Genomic DNA, 21,823 nt, shown 5'->3' with positions numbered 1-21,823 from the left:
AAGGTATTATGAAATCTTTATGCATACAAGTGAAAAAAAATTTCACATTTGATGTCCGTAGATGCTGTCTGGTCACTGCCGTACAATGATGTCTTTTGCTAGAATAAGTGGTAGGTTTCTCTTCTTTCAGATTCTCTTTCCACACAAAGTTTGTAGGACAATCACAAACATTCATGTCCACGACGGGATTTGAACCCGCAGCCTCTTGGCTGGAGAGCAGACATACTAACCACTCCGCCAACCAGGCCGGCCAAGTGAATACAAGGAAAAATTTGCATTGTTACCGATCTGGTTAAGTTTGAGTCAACTTTCACAGAGTTTCCAAGAAGCCAAAATACCCTATCATGAAATAAGATTAATGTATTTTGAATTTAATAAACATTTAGATGTACAGCCATCCCTTGACTTACGTCTGGGTTCTGTTCCATCCGGCAGGATGCAAGTCGAATCGGACATAAATTGATACATTAAATCAACAGAGTTATTTGGGTTAGGGACTTAACTATAATAAGTAGACAGTACTGTTATTTTAATTAGTGTTTGGAGGGAGAAACATGACCTTGAACTTGGTGAAGTTCACTGCTATAAGATGGATGACCTGGAGCATTATATAGAATTCATAAAATTTTAAATTCTACATTTTCTTTCACACAATAGCTTTCACTTGCATAACAGTTCATTAATTCATCTGCGAATGATTTTTGAATCCTCCACGACTTCTTATTTTTCCGATAATGAACAGAAAGTGTATGCTTTCTAATGTTTTTGATGGCTTGTGGATTCTCACTGTGCCATATTACAAGTGGTTTCGGTTCATATCCAGCCACATTACCCCCTAACAGAATCGTAACACAGTCTTTAAGAGCTTTGAAACCAGGCATAGATTTTAGTTTTTTGTGGATGAATTATCAGCTCGGTCATTTTATTCCGAAACATGGACGTCTCATCCATATTAAATATTTGCTGTGGCAAATAATTTTCCTCCGTAATAATTTTATCCAATTTTTCGACAAACTCCTTGGCAGCCTTCTCAGCACTTGTAGATTCTCATACATTTTCACATTATGCAGCACAAAACGTTGCTTGAATCTCACGAACAACTGGAAGAAGCGTTCAATTCATAGTCACAATCGGGTTCTGCTTTCTCCTTCAACATGTTGAAGAGACTTAGTGCCTTAGCAGTTATGGTCACAGTGCTAATGGGTATGCACTTTTGGTTCAGGTTCTCTATCCATGATGCAAATAGCATTTCCATATCACTGATAGGACCTTGTTGTCACCATCGCCGATTTAATGGAAGCAGATACTTTCACAGCCTCTTTGATTTTATCCTTATTTTTCAAAATGGTGGTCACTGTAGAATGAGACTATCCGAACTTGCAACTTCATTTCAAGATCAGTTGCTCACCTCTTTTTCTGTGATTCTTCATTACGTTTTTTTATTGTGCTTGTAGGGGCCATGCACAATATTTAACGATAAATAAACAAATAACATATTTCTTAAACACAAAATCAACAGAGGAACTATTGAAGACATATTTCGACTGCTGAGGAAGGTTGCACTGTGCATGCTTTACCTTACACTCGCTGGTGTCTTGTTCGAAAGTATAGCCAAAGAGCTCAGGAGACAGCTTGCGGGTGTAGCATGGAATGAGGAGTTAGCTGGAAAAGAGATCAATGCAGCTTGGGGAATTTTCAAAAACTATCTAGCAGATGCAATGTCTGAATGTATTCCAAGGGTGAGAAGGTTAAATAAGGTAGTTGTGAGATGGATGAATAAAGAGATTAAGCATGCGATACAGAGAAAAAGGGCATTGTGGAGGTAGCATAAGAGAAGTGGAAATAACCAATTTTATGAGGTCTACAAAGACCAGGCAAGGTGGGTGACTTGGTTGGTGAGAGTAGCTAAAGAGAGGTATGAACAGCAGTTAGCTAATGAAGCCAAAAAGAATCCTAGAGAGTTCTTTCGATATGTAGCCAGCAAAAGAAAGAATGATTATGGAAGGATGACATTGATTGGAGAAAATGGTATGAAGACAGCTGTAGCAGAATGTGTGGTGGAGATACTTAATGAGCAGTTCATAAGTTCATAAAGATCTTTCAATCTTGTGAATGTGACTTCATGGAGAGATTGAGAGCAGTTGTTGATGGAGAGGAGAGACTGACTGTAAGTGAGCAAGAGGTGTTTGGGGAGTTGAGTAAACTAGATGAATAAGGCTGTGGGACTTGATAATATATCACCGCATATTCTGAAGGAAAGTGCCAGAGAGTTGACACCTGCCTTGACATATTTTATTAATGCGAGTCTTACACTTGGTCAAGTTCCTAAGGAGTGGAAGAAGGGCAAGATTGTGCCACTTCATAAAGGAGGTGATCGAACTCAAGCATCAAACTATAGGCCAATCTGTGTGTCAGGTGTTGTGGTTAAGTTGTTGGAGAAGCTTGTGAGAACTAGGATCCAGAGTTGGGTTGACAACAATGGTATTATCTTTGATGGACAGCATGGATTTGCTAAAGGGAGGTCATGTTTTAGTAATCTACTTGCTTATTACAATAAAGTGACTGCTTCCTTGGACAGAGGAGAAGGATACACAGTAATATACTTGGATTTTGCAAAAGCTTTTGATAGAGTACCTCATGATAAGTTGACAGTCAAACTAGAGCAGATGGGGTTGGATATTAGATTAGTGCATTGGATTGGAGACTGGCTAATTGATAGGTATCAACAAGTTGTGTATGGGGGTGAAATATCCAGGAAAAGGAAAGTCACTAGTGGAGTGCCTCAGGGATCTGTTTTAGGGCCATTACTATTTAACTTGTATATTAATGATATTGGCGAAGATTTGGATGGAGATATTCAGTTGTTTGCAAACGATGCAAAGTTGGGACGAACCATAAAGAGTAGTGAAGATGTTGTGGCCTTGCAAGAAGACTTGAATAAATTGAGTGATTGGGCATGGAAATGGGGATGGGAGTTCAATGTTGCAAAATGTAAGGTTTTAAAATTTGGAAAACAAAGATGCGATGCAGAATTTATGCTTGGTGAGAATATATTGTTGAAGGTGCAGGAAATAAGAGATCTGGGGGTGATAGTGGATAAGGATCTAAAATTTAGGGGACACATTGCCAAAATTGTGAAGACAACACAAAGGCTTCTGGGAATGATGCAGAGGACACTGACTTGTGGAAGTAGGGAGATTCTTGTTCCATTGTATAAGGCTTTGATTAGGCCACACATGGACTATTGTGCCCATATTTGGTCACCGGGTTTTCAGAAGGATGAAGAGATGTTGGAATGGGTCCAAAGGCGACTGACTAAGGTAGTTTCTGACCTCTGGAATGTTGAGTATGAGGAAAGATTGAGAAGATGTAATTTGCAGAGTCTGGTGGAGAGGAGGAAGAGGGGAGATATGATAGAGACCTATAAGTTGGTAAGGGGTTGTTATAAGATCAGTGGTGGTGAAGTTCTACAGAGAATAGTTGGAAATCAGAGGAGAACCAGAGGTCATCCCTGGAAACTGTATAAAGAGGGTGTGAGTAGGGGAGTGAGAGGCAGGTTTTTTCGTGCAGAGTTGTGAATGATTGGAATGCCTTGCCTGAGAGTGTGGTGTCTGCAAGGAGTTTGAGTGTGTTTAAGGCTCGGTATGATGAGATGTGTTTGTGATAAAAAGGCCCTCCCAGATGAGTCTTTGACTCCACGAGGTCTTGGGGTAAAAATAATAATAATAATAATAATTCCCTTATGGGTTCACGGATGTATCTTTGAACAGACGTAAGTCGAGGGATGACTGTATATTACATTGATGCGACCTCACTGCAACAAATTGATGTTGTTAGCATTTGGCATGATAATGGGAACAGAGTTGAAGTTAGGGCAGCACATGCCTAGAAATGACAAACAGATCATTCTGAGGTTGAAAAAGACAATCAACGAGGAAGTTTTAATTGTCTCTTTAAGTCTTTATATGACCATAACTGTACTGCAGTGTTCAAATTATTCACCTTGGTTTCATCAGGAAAGCACAATTGAGAAGGTTATAATATCTGGATAATTGAATGTTGACTGAGAACAGATTAAAGGAATATGAGCTTTGGTAAATAACCAAAACATTGTAATTATTATTGTTAACATCAGGCCTCATTGAAGTCAAAGATCTCATTGTAGGAGGTCCACACTCTCTCATGAAAAAAAGACCAAGCAATTCCTTAAACACATTCATAGTTTTCACACTAGCCACACTTTCAAGTAATGCATTCTGCTCACAAATCACTCTCCATGCAAAGCACCTACTCCTCATTTCCCTGCTGATTTTCTCCTTATACAGCTTCTGGTGATGGCTCTTGTTCTATCCTTCTCTCTCTCTCTCTCTCTCTACTCTGTGAAAAATCTCCTCCGTATTACTCTGGTAATAACTCTTCACCAACTTCTACATCTCGATCATATTCCTCTCCTTCTACTGACAAAGCAAGTTGCATTTCTTCAATCTCTTCTCATATCCAACATTCCATAAATCTGACACAGATTTAGTGAACCATATCTGGACCCTCTCCAGTGCATCTTCATCCCCCTTGAAAACCAAATCTGTGCACAGCGGTGTATATGTAGCTTGATTGAGGCCTTATACAAGAGAACCATAACCTCATTGCTTCTGCATATCAATATCCTCCTCATTATTGCCATAATCTGTTGTGATGTTCTTACATTGTGTTCCCCAAATTTCAAGTTTTGATCTATCAGATCTCTCATCTCTCCCACCTCCTTCAAAATTTTCCTGTTAATTGTATACTCTGCATTGGTTATTACCAGTCTACCATTGTCATCAGATAACATCATCCTCCTCAAACATTCTTTCTTCTACTTGTCAAATATCAAACTTGCTAGGATTTTTCTTGGCTAATAGTAATAGAAATATGAAGTTATTAAAAGGATTTTATGTGAAAAATGTGGAGATTATTTAGCATGAAGAAGACAAAGCATAAGTTTGTTCACAAGTTCATTGAGTGTGTGTCATCAAGGATGTGAGGACTGGTTCATTTCATTGTTCATGGTGTGTAAATGGCATGGATTGAACCAGTCCTCACATCCTTGATGACACACACACTCAATGAACTTGTGAACAAACTTATGCTTTGTCTTCTTCATGCTAAATAATCTCCACATTTTTCACATAAAATCCTTTTAATAACTTCATATTTCTATTACTATTAGCCAAGAAAAATCCTAGCAAGTTTGATATTTGACAAGTAGAAGAAAGAATGTTTGAGGAGGATGATGTTATCTGATGACAATGGTAGACTGAAGGGAGTGGTGAGGTAAAGCATTGCATAGATTAGAGTGGACTTCTCAAGATACAGTAGAGCTACCTGAACAGTAATAGTTAATGATGATCCATACAAAGTTGAACTAATCAAACTAATCTTTGCTTATTTAAATAATTACTGGCTCTCTTTTTTGTGTCTTTATTTCATGTATTGCTCTAAAGCAGCAATTTTCAACTGGTGTGCCTTGGCATACCAATGCGTCCCGAGATTTGTGAAAACAAATTAATTGAAAGAAATAATGTCGTAATTTGCGCATTTATTTATTAGTGTCTGGTCTTCCATCCACACCTGAAGCTCCCTTATTTATTGGAAGTTTAATTTTCACTTGGTTAGACTATAATAAATTTAGTTTAATCCTTTATCCAAGTGTACGCAAACAAAGTTTGCGTCTGAAAATGTCTTCAGGACTGAGGTAAGGTAGTGCAACACCAGGCAACTCCGAGCAAAGGTGGACCAAGATCTCATCACTTGTTGTCTCAGTATCTCCCATAATGCAAAGCACATCGCCTTGCAGACATGTATACTACTATGCATTAAGGGAAGCGTCGCTACCCTGTGGTTTCAACCTTTATTGAGGTCTCGTCAGTAGGAGGCAGACCCAAACGTGGAGATACTAAGGCAGAAGCAATAGGAGAGGTAATATTTACTTATAGGAGTTGCCAACAGGTGTACCACCTTATTGAATTACTCTGGATTTAGAGAAAGATGTTGGAAGTTTATTTTTCACTTGGTTAGACTATAATAAATTTAGTTTAATCCTTTATCCAAGTGTAAGCAAACAAAGTTTGCACCTGAAAATATCTTCAGGACTGAGGTAAGGTAGTGCAACACCAGGCAACTCCGAGCAAAGGTGGACCAAGCTCTCACCACTCCTTGTCTCAGTTTCTCCCATAATGCAAAGCACATCTCCTTGCAGACATGTATACTGCTATGCATTGGAAGGGCCACTACCATAGGAGATATCTATCTCTGATATTTGGAAACACCTTCTGCCGCTTTCTACAATCAATAACAGGTTGCGGCAAACGATGAGCGAACGGTTTACCAGATCCAAGAGAATGGCCAACTACTAAAATCAACCCCTGAAATGCTTCGACTTTTCCATCAGCAGTACCTCAGCGCTTTTTCTGATCAGCAGAACGCAGATGTTTTCAGTGAGTGGGACATTACACGTCTTCCCGAGCATCTTAGCGCTCTGCATGACAGGCCGATAACTGCTGAGGAAATTAAAAACGCTTGCAAAACAATGAAGGCAAGAAAAACCCCAGGGTTAAATGGGTCAGGGAGAGAATTCTACTGATCTATCTGGGACTACGCACTGCCAGTTATAGTAAAAATATTTAATGAATTCCTCACTTCAGGAAATATCCCCGAGGAATTCGTTAACAGTTACACAATCTTTATCCCAAAGAAAGATCGAGATCGCACCTTGGCGGATAGCTGGCGACCAATCTCCCTAACCAATTCGGATTACAAAATATTTGCAAAAATTATCTGTAGCCGCATCAAATGCAGTATAGAAAGAATCATAACATGCTCCCAGGTTTACAGAATACCGGGAAGATCGATGGAATTGAATCTCTTTTTCTTAAGAGATCTAATCCATCTGGCCAAAAACAAAAATTAACCTTTGGCACTCTCTACGGATCTGGAAAAAGCTTTCGACAGCGTCAGACACACGTACTTGCGGGACATCCTTCAGAAAATAGGTGTTGACTGGAAGCTTCGGCGAACAATTAAAATCATCTGTGCAGAGGCCTCCACCTAAATAGCTATCAACAGGTTCCGAGAGGAAGCCGTTCCTGTTAAAAAGGGGGTAAGGCAGGGCTGCCCACTAAGCCTTCTCCTCTTCTCACTCGCGTTAGAACCCCTCATAAGAAAAATAGATAACTCCCCTGCAGTTAGAGGAATACCGTTACCCCTAGTCTCCAGACAGAGCAAAATTGTAGCATATGCTGATGATGTTGTGCTGATGCTCAGAGACTCTGAGTCCATTTACTTTTATTTCGGCATATTGCAAAAATTCAGCATGGCCAGTGGTCTTTGGGTTAATACTTCAAAGACAAAAATGAAAATTTTTGGAAATTTCCAGAGAAATAACTTTCCCTGTGGTTTGGTCCCATAAACTCAGCCCCTAACAGTACTAGGCGTCCCATTCACAACGAGCCAGGTACTGCCTGTTGAGAAATTGCGAGAAGAGTGCACATTGAAACTAAAACTATTTAAACCCAATTATTTCTCCTTCTATGGAAGAACAGTAATAATCCTCATGCTAATGCATACAATAAATATAACTAATATAAAAAAAACCCAAGAGAATCAACTTTACAAAATATTAAGAGATTTTTTTTTTGGAACAGAAGAAAGCATGAGGTTAAAAAAGAATATCTAAAACTCAAAACCAATCAAGGGGGTTTCTCACTTCCGAAATTAAACTGCCTATTCTATATCAAAATCAAACCTTATTTCAGGCTCCCTATTAAATACTTTCTAGGGTATTTTCTTCCCTGCTTTGGGACCGCGGGACATGCTGATCCCAGCGCAGAGGTTGTGCCAGAATGGTATTATCCACTATGCCAACAGCTTAAAAAATTTAAAACCGAAGGGATAGAAATCCTAAAATTAAAGCCACAAGCAAGATATTGGTAGTTCTTTCAACTTTCCAGATGTGATATGGCAAATATAGAAACTAACATAGATACGCTATTTCAAAATATCAGAAATAGCTGGGGACAGCCATTTTACTGGGATCTGGCATGGCGAATAGCCTATAGTCGGCTATCGGTGAAACTGGTTATGTCCCGATACAATTCAAGACCGTGCGGTGCCTTCTGCGACATCTGCCAGAGCATTAAAATGGTGGGACATTTTTTTTACTTGTCTCCCCCCCCCTGCCCGACGTATCTTGCAGAGACTAAGCACAGTACTGGGAATCCAACCACTTATACTAGAGGAGGTCTTGTACCTGCAATTTCCCCACCAGTCAAGAAAATTCAGAAATTTACAAATTTCTTCATCAATGCCAAGTATCACATCTGGAAAGTGCGAAAAAAGTTCCAAATCAGCGATGAAAACATAATACAAGCCAAAATCCTCAGCGGGATCTATTTCTATCTCCCTAGGTTTTTCACACAAGAAAGGCATATACTAGGGGATGGGAGGTTTGTAAATAAATGGTGAAATCTCCTATCCTCTGTGTCCTGAGACAGGGCCTAATCATACCGTGTCTCTTCCTTAAAAAGTAACATCTGTTTTTCCTTTTCCTTTCTTCACGGGTTCTTGCAGTTTATATAGGAGGGGCAGATCTGAGAACCCGGGCTGCAAAGGCTTACAGCGAGGCAGTGCTGCTCCTTGTGAGCGACATCTCTTGGGCCAGATTCTTCCCCCAAATCTTGTTTTTCTTCATGGTGTAAGGTTGGCCAGTTCTTTACTGCTTCTTTAAAAAAAAAAAAAAAAAACAGCTCATAACTTTTATGCTCTAATTCAAGCAGTAATGCTTTCATTCCTGCAGTAATTTTACCTTTTGACTCCCATAGTTAAGCATTCTTTTTTTTTTCTTTTTTTCTGGGAGAAAAAAAAAAAAAAAAAAACCCTGGCTTTCGTTTTATACTAAAACAGGTGTTAGGAGATGACCTCCATAGACACCTGCTTAGTTAAATTGTTAATTTAAATTATTTTACGAGTGCAAATAAGGTATGTTTATTTCAAAGGTTTTTTAAAGAACAGGTGCAAGGAGATGATGTTCACAGACCTTTTAGCCACAACCTCTGGGTTATACAGCTAAACAGGTTGACTGAAGCCTCTTTACTACCTACTATCATACTCTACCTTTCGTTCTCTTCCCCTCTTACTACCTGCTGACTCTCAGCAATCTTTAAACTCCAAAGGCCAATGATGAAAGACATGAACCCCCATTCTACCTCAGAGGTTGAAACCGGTCTGGGTAGTGGCCCTTCCCTTAATGCATAGCAGTATACATGTCTGCAAGGAGATGTGCTTTGCATTATGGGAGATACTGAGACAACGAGTGATGAGAGCTTGGTCTACCTTTGCTCGGAGTTTCCTGGTGTTGCGCTACCTTACCCCAGTCCTGAAGATATTTTCAGGCGCAAACTTTGTTTGCTTACACTTGGATAAAGGATTCAACTAAATTTAGTATACTCCCTTATTTATATTTTATGAAACTTACGGTTGGTGAATCAGTTTAAAATTGTGTGTTAATTAGCTTTAATCTTTTGATAAGTGTGTTCACAAATAACTTCATTTAATTCTCTTATTTTTAAACTAACTGGTAAGAGTTCTTTTATTGTTTTTTTTTTTCATTCAGTTTTATTCAATAGTATTCCTTTAACATGGATAAATTTGTAATAAAAAAATTAAAATTTGAAGAAAGTGAAAAAGAAAAAAAAAAAAAAAGGAAAGAAGAAAGTGAAGCTAGTTTTGCCCAAACATCAGCAGCTGATACCATATTTAGTACTGGTTTTTCTAAAACAAAATTAAAAACTAATGTTCGCCATTGCGACGAAAATTATTTGTCATTTGGCTTTATTTCCAGTCAAGAAGATCTGCTACGTCCTACATGCGTAGTTTGTGGCGAAAAATTAGCAAATAACGCTATGGTTCCAAGTAAATTAAAAAGACATTTACAGTCTAAACATTCTCACATGAGCGAAAAATCGGCTGAATTTTTTTTAAAGACTTGTACTGGATAAAACTATTTAAGCAAAAAGCTGGACTAAATTTAAATCTGAAAAAGCCCAAGAAGCCAGTTACACAATCGCAGAAATTGTTGCTAAAAAATGAAATCTCACACAATTGCGGAATCTGTAATTCTGCCAACATGCTGTTAAATTGTTAATATTATGTTTGACGAGGAATATGAAAAGGAGATAGCAAAAATTTATATGTCAGATAACACCATTTATCGACGTATTCAGGATTTGGCCAAAGATGTTGATTTGCAAGTGCTATCTACACATTAAAGAAGCAGATATGTTTGCTATTCAGTTGGACAAATCAACTGATGTGACTGGTTAAGCTCAACTTCTAGTCTTCAGTAGATTTATTTATAAGGAAGGTATTATAGAACAGTTTTTATTTTGTCGACCACTCCCGTAAACAATGAATGGCCAAGATGTTTTTGATGTTGTTAATAATTACTTTAATTGCCATAACTTGTCTTAGGATTCTTGCATCATTTGCACGGATAATACCCATTCAATGTCAGGAAATGTAAAAGGATTTCTTACACTGGCTCAAAATAAGAATCCTAGAATTACTTAAATTAAGGGGATATTAAATCCCGCATAGTTTTAAAACCGAATAAGAAACTCGAAGATCGGAATCAGAGAGTTTCTTGCCGAATATAGTAAACTATAAAGTATCGGCGACACTAGCGTTAGCCAATGCAAGTGATCCTAGTACGTAGTACAATACTGGGCAACTCGTTGCAAAGGTGGAGGAAGTTCAGATCACTATTCTTAGGTATTTTCCATAATGTAAAAACACATTTCCTAGGAAATGTATGCTGTTATTACATTATGGAGGGAGGTCACTACCCAGACCGGTTTCAGCCTTTTTTGAGGCTTGGTAGCCGGTAGACTTGGTAGACTTTCTGAAACAACATCAAGCTCAGATATCTCATTAAATTTAACTGCAAGTATGTATATTATTTAATACATTTAATATTCATTTGAAAAAATCAATAAAAAAATTTTTTAAATAATTTTGAGTATTCCTTTTCTTACTCAAAATGTCAAAAATATAGTTGAATTTTTTTTTTTGGAGCAAAAAGGATAAGTAATTACTATTATTAATATCTTGTGTGTGTAAATCAGTCAAAATTATGCCTATTTTTTGCAAGATCATCAAAAAAACTTAATATATTTTTAGTGTGCTGCAGAATTTTCAAATTAGGGGTGCTTAAGGGTCAAAGCTGTATAACTGAGAGGAGACCTCCACATAGCCTTTAAAGGAATGCGGAGAAGCGACCAGGGCTTCTGATGTAATGTCCAATCCTCACCTTATCGTGGTGCACCCTGTTGGGTATCTACTTTGATACTGAATGAACGAGGATGGGCTGGCAATTTGGGATTTAGCCGACCAAATTGTATTCTTATTGGTTAAACCAAAATAAAAAATGATGGTACAACATGACAAAATTTCATGCCGGCTAGGGCGTCGCCCGGTTAAACAAGGCCCCCGTTGTTTTCGCCAGGGAACCAGGACGAACAACGAAAAGTCAGCTACTGGAACAAATCTGAAAACAAACCCCAACTCAACATCACCAGAGTTAAAGATCGGTACTATCAACATAAGAAGCCTGAATGACAAAGAAATGGAGCTAGCTGAGGAATTAGATAAGTACCAGATCGACATAATAGGGGTGACTGAAACAAAAAAGACAAAAACTGGTGAGATCTTTCTGAGCAATAAATACAAAATGTTATATTCAGGCAATGACAATCTAGGAAAAGAAGGAGTAGCCATAGTATTCAACATGAAATACGAGGCTAATCTTCTTGAATGGCAGTCAGTCTCAAGTAGAGTAATGTGGGCAAATATGAGAATGGGGAACTGGACAATGAGACTTATTTGTGCCTATGGTCCCACAGAAGGTTCTACTAAGGTAGAAGTGGAGGAATTTTTTGACGCTCTAGAAAAAGCAACTGACACAATGAAAAAGGAAAAGTTGGTCCTTGTTGAGGATCTAAATAGCAGAGTAGGAAATGATTGTGAGACATACAAAAATATTTTGGGAAAATTTGGAGAAAGAGCAAAGCTAATAATAATGGCAAATATCTGTTGGATTTCTGCTCAGGACATGGACTGGTTATTACTAACACCATGTTCCAGCATAAAAATGTGCATAAATTCACATGGAGAGAAGAGGCTAGGAATAAGAAAAGTCTCATTGACTATGTTATTGTTGATAGTGATGTTTTCTCCCTGGTGCAAGACACCAGAGTGTACAGAGGATTTGAAATTGGAAGTGATCACTATTTAGTTTTGAGCAGGATAAAATTGAATTTGATATTGAAAAGAATAACATGTAAGAAAGTTTTAAAGCGAATAAAAGTTGAGCAGCTCTCAGATGTGAACTGTAGACTAAAATACAGAAAGATTATTGAAAAGAAAATGAAAGAGTTTGAGAACAGGAATCAAACCTTGGAGATTCATTGGCAAACTCTGAAGAAAACATTGATTGGTTCCGCCAGAGAGGCATGTGGTGAGGTTGGGTGCAAGGATAAAAAAATCAGAACTCCCTGGTGGACACAGGAAGTTAAAGAGGCAGTGAAGGAAAAGAAGAAAGCATATCAAAAGTTCCCGGCAAATAAGTCAGCTTTTGCTCTTACAGAATTCAGAGACAAATGTAAGAAAGCTAAACAGTGTGTAAAACTAGCTAAAAAAAGGCATGGGAGGACTTTGGCAAGAATATAGAAAATAAATATCAAGAAGGTGGCAAAATATTCTGGAGGTTGTTGAAGCTTAGGAATTGAGGAAAGAGTGCTGTAATGTAAAAGGAGTTAGAGATGATAAAGGTGACATGAAAACGGGAGTAAAAGATATCCTTGAAGTATGGAGTAATTACTTTGAAAAACTGCTAAGTGAAACAAGCAGTGATGACAGCACAGTGATAAAAAAACACTGACCAGGCATGCAGTCAGGAATACATATCCATTCTTGAAGTAGAAAAAGCCATCAAATGCTTGAAATGTGGAAAGGCAGCAGGAGTGGAAGAAAAGCTTGGTGAAGAACAAGCTGAATTCCGGCCAAATAGAGGCTGTCCGGATCAGATCTTCACTTTACGACAAATAGTCGAGAAAGCATGGGAATATAACAAAGATCTGTATTTAAGTTTTGTCGATTTGGAAAAGGCTTATGACAAGGTGCCAAGAGAGAGGCTATTCAATACGCTGCAATTATATGGTGTCAATGGGGCATTATATCAAGCAATACATAGTCTTTATTTAAGTTGTAAGTCAGCAGTTAGAATTGAAGGAAGTACAGGAAGATGGTTTAATGTTCAATCTGGTGTGAGACATGGATGTACATTATCCCCTCTGTTATTCATTATCTATATGGATCACATTATGAAGGAAAGTGGTATTAAACATGATATCAAAATTGGAGATGTTAATGTCAGCTCTTTGCTTTATGTGGATGATGTTATACTTCTAAATAAATCTGCTACAAGTCTGCAAAATTCCCTGACTAAATTGAATGACTGTAGTAATAGATATGGTATGAAGGTCAGCAATAAAAAGACAAAGACAATGAAAATAGGCAGAATCATTGAAAATGTCAACTGTGTTGTGAATGGAGAACCTGTGGAACAAGTAAAACATTTCATCTACTTAGGTACAATTTTAACTGAAGATGGTAAATTAAATATAGAAATAGACAACAGAATCAGCAAAGCTGGTATGGTGGGAAGTCAATTGAATAAATTCATATGGAATAAGAGAGAAATTAGTCGGAACACTAAATTAGCTGTATACAAGATAGTGTTCAAACCAGTTTTAACTTATAGATCTGAGAGCTGGGTCAGAAGTAAAACACTTGACCAAAGACTAGAGACCGCAGATATGAGAGTCCTGAGAAAGATTAGAGGCGTGAACAGATGGCATCAATGGCAATCATATTAAAAATGAGGATATTAGGAAAGAACTTGACATTGTCAGCATCCAGGAATGCATTAGCAGAGCTAATCTCAGGTGGTATGGTCACTTAAATAGAATGGGAGAGGAAAGATTAGCAAAACATATGTTCTCTGCCAGGTTGGCAGGAAAACGACCCAGAGGAAGACCAAGATATAGGTGGATTGATACGGTACAAAGTGCCTTAGACGATAGAAATATAAGATCTGATAATGTTGGAGTCTTGACAAGTAACAGACTGATTTGGAGGAAAATTGTAGATAGGAAGTTAGTAATGATGTAATTTTTTCATGTAGTACTGTCATATCCTGTACACTCCTTGAGGGTACATGGCTGGAATTTGATGATGATAATTTGAAAATCACTGCTCTAAAGTATACACTAATGGCCAAAATTGTGGAAACCTTTTGGAAAAAGTGTATTTTTGAGGTTTGATGGCTCATAACACCTTTTTTTTTGGTGTAATACCATAAAATTATATATCAATGGAAAAATAATTTAATCAAAAATGTAATGCAACAAAGTTTAATCAATTATCTGTATTCTATTATAGCCAAATAACCAGAAAAAAGAAGCACAACTTGCTTAGGGTGACATGAAGTAGATTTCCTTTATTTGAATGTAGCCAGTGAGCATGAGTGTTTAGAGAGCCAATCAGGTGTCATTTTGTTTGCAATGAGCCAGTAAGGTCACAGTAGGATTCAGCTATTGATGTCATGTATTGGAGCTGAGAGGAGGACACTTGTCAGTGTGTTATGTGATTGCTGTCAAGTTTTTTGGGTTTTTTATGTGTTCTTACATTTAGTGAGCTTATAAAACGTAATAAAATTAAAGAAATGGTGCAAAGAGTTGACTGGTCACCCATAAAGTGATGTAAAATAATACTATTAAGTGAACATGGCTACAGTTATGAAGAAAAATTGGTGAAAACTTAACCAAAGGTGGCATTTCTAAATTTTTGAAGAGGTATGAGGAGACTCAATCACTACAAAACCAGACTGGTAAAGGCAGAAAAAGTGCACAACAGCAAATGATGATAGGAGAATTGAGAGACTGCTCCTACATGACAGAAGAAAATCATCTCGGTGTATACAAAATGAAATGGCACAATACAATGTGAAGTTGAGTGCAAGGGCTGTTCGGCACAGACTACAGGAATTTGGTCTAAATGCTAGAATTCCACGAAAAAAGCAATTTTTATCTCTCAAACAAAGGTTGAAAAGATTAAACTGGGCTAAAACCCAGTTAACTGGACAGCGGAACAATGGGACAGTGTTATTTGGAGTTATGAGACCAAAATGTTCCTGTTTTGTAGTGATGGCATAAAATACATAAGGAGAAGAATCGGAAAAGATTTGCATCCTGATTGCATTACACCTACTGGGAAACACCCACTTAGTGTTATTATCTGGGGTTGTATGACATCAAAAGGTGTAGGCAGAATTTGCATGATTAATGGGAATATAAATGCCCAGAAATACATAAATGAAATACTTGAGCCCAAACTGAAGCCTTCTGCACTTGATCTTTTCCAAGATAATGAAGCATTTATATTTCAACAGGATTCAGCTCCATGCCATGCAAAAAGTGGTTTCAAGATAATCATATCCCACTGCTGGAAGGGCCTGGGAATAGCCCAGACCTTAACCCAATGTTTCTCAACGTGGGGCAATTAGAAAATGTACATGTACATATTTATATTATACTTTTTCAGAACTTGGTTGACTATTATGCTAGAGGGAGGGGGCATCAAAATCTTTGAGATGTTGAGGTGGGGCATGATCCAAAAAAGGTTGAGAAACACTGCCTTAACCCAATCGAAAATATATGGAGCTAACTAAAGAAACTTGTTAGTCAGAAGCAACCCACCAATAAAATCCAATTAATAGAAGCAATAATTCAGTCTTAGTTTCACATTATAACAGCTGCAGAACTAAAAAACTTGGTTCACTCTATGGGAAGGCGTTGCAAGGCCATAATTAACACTAAAGGTTACCCAACTAAGTATTAACTCACATTGTGAGAATTTTTGTATATCTCATTTTTTCAATGTGTTTCACTTTTCTTCTTTATAACTGCTGTTCTAATAAAAAAAATCCTTCATAAAAGTTATTGCATTACATTCTTGATTAAATTATCTTTCCATTGATATATAATTTTATGGTATTACTCCAAGAAAAAGTGGTGTTATAAGCCATCAAACCTCAGAACTACACTTTTTCCAAAAGGTTTCCACAATTTTGGCCACTAGTGTATGTTCTAGGACAGAGCTTCCCAAATTGTGGGCTGCAGCCCCCTTGGAAGCCATAAGTTTTGTTGAAAGGGGGGGGGGTCCTTGAAATAATGAAAACAAATTTAAAATGTTTTAAGACTAAGTAGATTTTTTTTTATCTTAAAAGAAAAGTATTTAATTATTATTATTTATTATTGTTATTTTTTATATTTTAATGGAAAAAATCACGCATTGGTGTTGGTTCACAAATTTTGCTTCCTGCGTATTCATTAAGCACCAAAAAGTGCTTAATGGATATTAATAAATATATATTTATTCATATAAGTTTCATTTCAAAGGTATTGATAAGAAGCACAAAAAAGCTTACAAACGCAAAATCTTGAATATAAATCGTATTGAATATAAATACAATACATATTATAATAATATATGTCTGTATTACGATTTTTTTTTCGATGGGGGCCATGAAATATTTTAATTTTTCCAAAGGGGCCTTTACATCCATCAGTTTGGGAAGCACTGTTCTAGGATCAAAAGGATCATGTCATTTTTATCATTTAGATTCCTAGGTAGACAGGTTTACCTGTTGATTCTTTAAAGATTTCTAAAAGGTGCATAAAGATGAAAATATTTATATAAATGAAATCATTGAAATTATTCATAATACCATTCATTAATGGAACTGTGTTAATATATACATTGAGTTAGCTTTGCATTAAGAACACCCACCTAATAATGCATTGGTCCACCTCTCTGTGCAGTCATGGCTCGCAGATGCCTAGGAACAGATTCCACAGGGTGTCGAACATACATATGTAATTCCATGTCTGCTACAGTTTACACTCATTCCACGGAGGAGGATCAGCAGTTCTCACACCCTGTTCTAGCATATTCTATACATGTTCAATTGAGTTACAGTCAGGGGAGTTTTTTTTTGGAGGGGGGTGGCAAGGCAGTGTGGAGAATTCATTGTTGTGCCCTCCGATAGTAGTTGTAGTATACAATAGTACTGAGTAGTTGTATGAGCCCAGTGACATGGTGGGTTGTCCTATTGAAAGATGACACTGTGGTCAGAGTAAACCTGCAGATATGGATGGAGATGGTTGACTAGCAGGGTCCTTTAGCATATATCATTTAGTGTTTGTGGGATGATAACCAATGGACCTAGAGTGTGCCAGGAAATATCTCCCCAGATCATAACCCCACCTCCACTGCCTTTTTGAACCTCCAACTGTGCAACCAGGAGATAGGACTTCATGCTGTTTATGTCAAATGTGAACCCAGCCATCAGCATGATACAGCAGGAAATGGGACTCATCACTCCTGATGACCTTTTTCCATCTTTTGCTGACATTCCTTGGCCCATGCGACCATTGTTTGCAATGCCTGGCCATCATGGGTACTCTTGTTGGTATCTGGCTGTGGAACCCCAGGCAAAGTAAGTATAGCACATGGTATGTGGAAATGAGTTGAACTGCCATACTGTTGTTATTGGTGGGTGAGCTGTGTGAGTGTTGCATGTTGTTGCTGAGATACCAGTTGTGACACCCAACGCTCATCTCTAGGATCAATCATGTGTGGCTGACCAATGGCTGAATAACTGTTCATTGTTAATCTAGTTCTGGTACACCTTTGATACAGTAGTATGGGAGCAACCAACAATTGTAGCTGTTTCCAAAATATTGACACTTGCCCTCTGGGCACCAACTATCTGCCCGCGGTACAGTAGCTTACGTTACCACGTTTTCCCATTACTGGAAAATGTTTACTGATTATGCTGTGTGGGTGTTGCATGTTGTTACTGAGATACCAGTTGTGACACCCAACGGTCATCTCTAGGATCAATCATATGTGGCTGACCAATGTGAGCCTTTCTGCTGGATAACTGTTCATTGTTAATCTAGTTCTGGTACACCTTTGATACAGTAGTATGGGAGCAACCAACAATTGTAGCTGTTTCCAAAATATTGACACTTGCCCCCTGGGCACCAGCTATCTGCCTGCAGTACAGTAGCTTATGTTACCACGTTTTCCCATTACTGGAAAATGTTTACTGATTATGCACGGAGAATAGGTGTGCCCTTTTATAGTAGCCACACATGACGTTGATATCACGTGGTACTATCACACAGAATATGTAAATCGGGGGGACCTAATTCAAACTAACTCAGTGTATTTAGTTTATGATGTGATGTTCACTTATGTTGTGTATATTAAATAATTGAGTTTTATTTTTATATTTATTTTTTATAATATATTTAAAATCATTCTTTGTAATTGTTTTAGTTAATTGCATTAATTACATTATTTTAAAATTATTTTTTATGAATAACCAAAGAGACTGGAATTGGTGTTATCTAGCTGGGAATGTCTTCACTTCCTGATTACAAGGGAAAGGACCATGGACTTTGTTTTCAGAAAAGGTTTCAGAAAGTGGATTGGAAGAAAATTGCAGCTGTAGATGTTGAGCAAGTAGCACAGGATATAGATTTTAAAACACTTCAAGATAACATTAGCAATATCACTTTCTGCCATATTGAAAATGAAGTTGATGTCAAATCAGTTGATCCAAATTTTATTAAGTTATTCAAGCTCTCTCAGTTGACAATTGAATATCTCTTACATTCTCAAGACTTTCTTACAAATACCATTAATAAATTAGAAGAGAAACTTATCAGAGCTGAAGAAGAGCTAGTTCAAATGAAGAAAGAAAAAATCAAAGCTGATCAGTTAATAGAGGAGTTACAACAAGAGAAAAAAAAACAAAAAAAACTTATGATGAAACAACAGCAACACCTCGTAACTGGAATAGCTGAAAATTGTACCAGATGTTTCTATTGTCCAAAGACGTTCCTTACTTGGCAATACTTACAGAGCCATATGTTACGACGTCACATGAATCAGATTGCTCATTTTGGTGTAAATGGTACAGTTAATGATAATTTTATTAATCCTTCCCATCCACCTCCTCTTATTCCGGAACAAAATAAAATTATGGAAATTTTTGAAAAGGAGTTTAAAGAAATAAAACAGATTCTTAAGCAAGCAGAAAATTTGCATCTAGAGGATGACACAAGTACTCCACAGCATGTATCTTCCAGTTATCAACCTAAAAATGTTCAGAACAATAAGGAATTAAAAATGGAAATTGCTCTGTGGAAAGAAGAAGTAGAAGAGCATAAAAAAGAATTAAATAATGCATGTGATATGTTTATGTCTGAATTAAAAAAACTTCATGATAAACATCAGATTTATGAAAGGACATTATCAGAACTGAAACAGCAATCTGCTGCTGCTCCTCCTCCAAAATCTAACCTTGGTGTACTTGTTGATGTTGACGAAGGTGTAGATGAAAAGCATGCTCATTTACAGGAAGAAAACTTAGAGTTGAAAGAGCTGAAGCAACAGATAGCTAAGATGGAAAAAAAGATGTATGAAAATTTGCAGAATCAGGAGAAAGAGTGGAAAACTAGATTAAAGGATCTTAAACAAAATCATAAGATTGAAATGGAACAGTTGACTAACGCATTTAAAAATACCATGGCTGATCTTCAAACAGATTATCATAATAAAGGACTGCAAGAGCAACAACTAGAAGAAAAATTGCACAGATTGCTTAAGCAATCTCAAGAACAACAGATCTGTTTAAAAGATCAAGGTCATCACATAAATCAGTTAAGTTCAAAAATAGCTATATCAGCATCATCTGTTCCACCTGTACCTCCACCAAGAACAATGTTATCGGATACCTCTAAAATTAAAAGTACACAACCAAATAGTGCCAATCAGTATGGGATAGAAAGAAGTGCCAAATTAACTTGGGCACTGAAAAAGAATCCTAATCTTCTTGAAGGTTTGCAGACAGAATTAGAAACTATATTAAATGAAAAGTTAGAAAGATATGGAGTTAAGCCTCTGTTACCAATGATGAGTAAAGGATATTTAAATCAAAAGCTAGAATTATTAAAAACAGAAAGATTGGATTTGGCACAGAAGTACAAAGAATTTTTTACCTTACGAAAGTACTATAATAATATAATAAATGAAATAGCAAATTTAAAATTGTTGCAGTTAATGAAAAATAAGTCTCCGTCCAAAAATTCAGTTTCTTCTAAGAGCCCATTTAAAAAAAAAATCATTGATGATACATTAAGAAATATTTCAAACATATCACATCCTCACGAAGCTGGAGATACTGGTGACATTATGAGAAGTACTCCTAAACCCTACCCAAAGAAATTAACTTTTCAAGAAGCAGTTCCAAAAACAGCATCTGCAAAGATAAGAGATCAAAAAAATGGAGTAGATGGAAAGATAAAATTTTCCTCAACTCCTCAGATACAAAGGTCAAGTCCAAGTCATAAGCAAAATACTGTGTTGACTACATCTACCAGAGCATCTAGTGCATCTGGTAACATGTATCCTGCAAATTCTGAAACGTCTGAAGAAACTGAAAGTGAAGACAGCTCCAAAAGTGTTAATAGTGATTTAGCATCAGGAGAGCCACGGTTATTAAAAGTAGTACCAGCTGCCTCCAGTTCACATGTAACTTCATTTTCAGATGCCAAAAAAGAGTTTGAATTACCATCAAGTTTTGGTGGGTTTCCAGGATCATCATATGCATCTCCAAAAAATCAACTGTTTCGTAATAGAGAAGAAAAGAGTACTATAATTGATGATGACGATTTGTCATCTGTGTTATCACTTGATGAAGAGGAGGAGGAGAATATTCAGTTGCCGAGGAAACAAACACAAGTTCATGGTGAACAAACTGGTGAAACAGCACTGACTGGTACCAGTTTTGCTGGCACACCCAGAACAAATGCAGCTTCTGGACCTGCTTCAAGTACTTCCACTGGGAGAAATACATTGACATCTGTGAGTTCTTGGGACACTGATGAAGAATTGAGTATGGAAGAAATTAAGTAGGATATCAGTGTCTTTCAGTTGATTATTTAAAAAACAATGTACATATAAGAATATTTTTTATGTAAATGTGTTTTTCTATATCCTATTTTATACTTTATAGTTAGAAGTTGACATTAGCAACCCAACAAATAATGGTAAAAAATCAACTGTTTATATTCTTTAGTTATATTTATACAGAAATACAACAGAAATGTATTTTTGTAGGATGTTATTTTACATATCTCTCTGTGATACTAAAATTTTTAATGGTTTTAAAGAGTTTAGAGTTTTTATACCTACATGATTCTAAGCTGTTTCACATACCAAACAGCTTAATAAAACAAAGTAAATTTTTCCTAGGTTCAAAGAATTTAAGATTTCCATGTTGAAGTTTTTTAGTTATGAAAATAGTATGTGCAATATTTTTTACATGCTGATGGTAATAAATATGAATCTTGTTTTTCTCTGGACTAGAATGAAATTCAGATTATTTAGTTGTAAAAGGATTAAACTGCTTGTTATTATTTAATATTTTTAGCAGTGGTCAGAAGTAATGTGGTAACATTTTTCTATTCAGGTCATTTTTTTTTTATCCAGATGGGGGGAAAAAATGAAATAATTGCTGAAGGCACCCTCCTCAGTTAAGCTCAATTAAATTTTCTAAAAATTAATTAAATGGACATATTTGTTTCTTTCTTTT

General features: G+C 36.8%; 1 protein-coding gene across 1 annotated transcript in view; it reads left to right on the top strand.

Annotated features, from left to right (window-relative positions):
- DZIP1 (DAZ interacting zinc finger protein 1) overlaps positions 1-21,593 on the top strand; it is a 32,253-nt gene extending 10,660 nt beyond the window's left edge. Inside the window, exon 2 of the mRNA XM_090410837.1 lies at positions 18,554-21,593. Within this exon, the coding sequence (XP_090266963.1) occupies positions 18,583-21,144 (2,562 nt within the window). The 5' untranslated portion in view covers positions 18,554-18,582 and the 3' untranslated portion in view covers positions 21,145-21,593. The remainder of the gene's footprint in view (positions 1-18,553) is intronic.
- The last annotated feature ends 230 nt before the right edge of the window (positions 21,594-21,823 follow it).

Source organism: Typopeltis vanoorti, chromosome 21 (assembly GCF_054136105.1).
Source record: "Typopeltis vanoorti isolate ZY-2024b chromosome 21, IOZ_Tvanoo_1.0, whole genome shotgun sequence".
Taxonomy (NCBI): Eukaryota; Metazoa; Arthropoda; class Arachnida; order Uropygi; family Thelyphonidae; genus Typopeltis; species Typopeltis vanoorti.
This window is presented reverse-complemented; position numbering and strand designations above follow the sequence as displayed.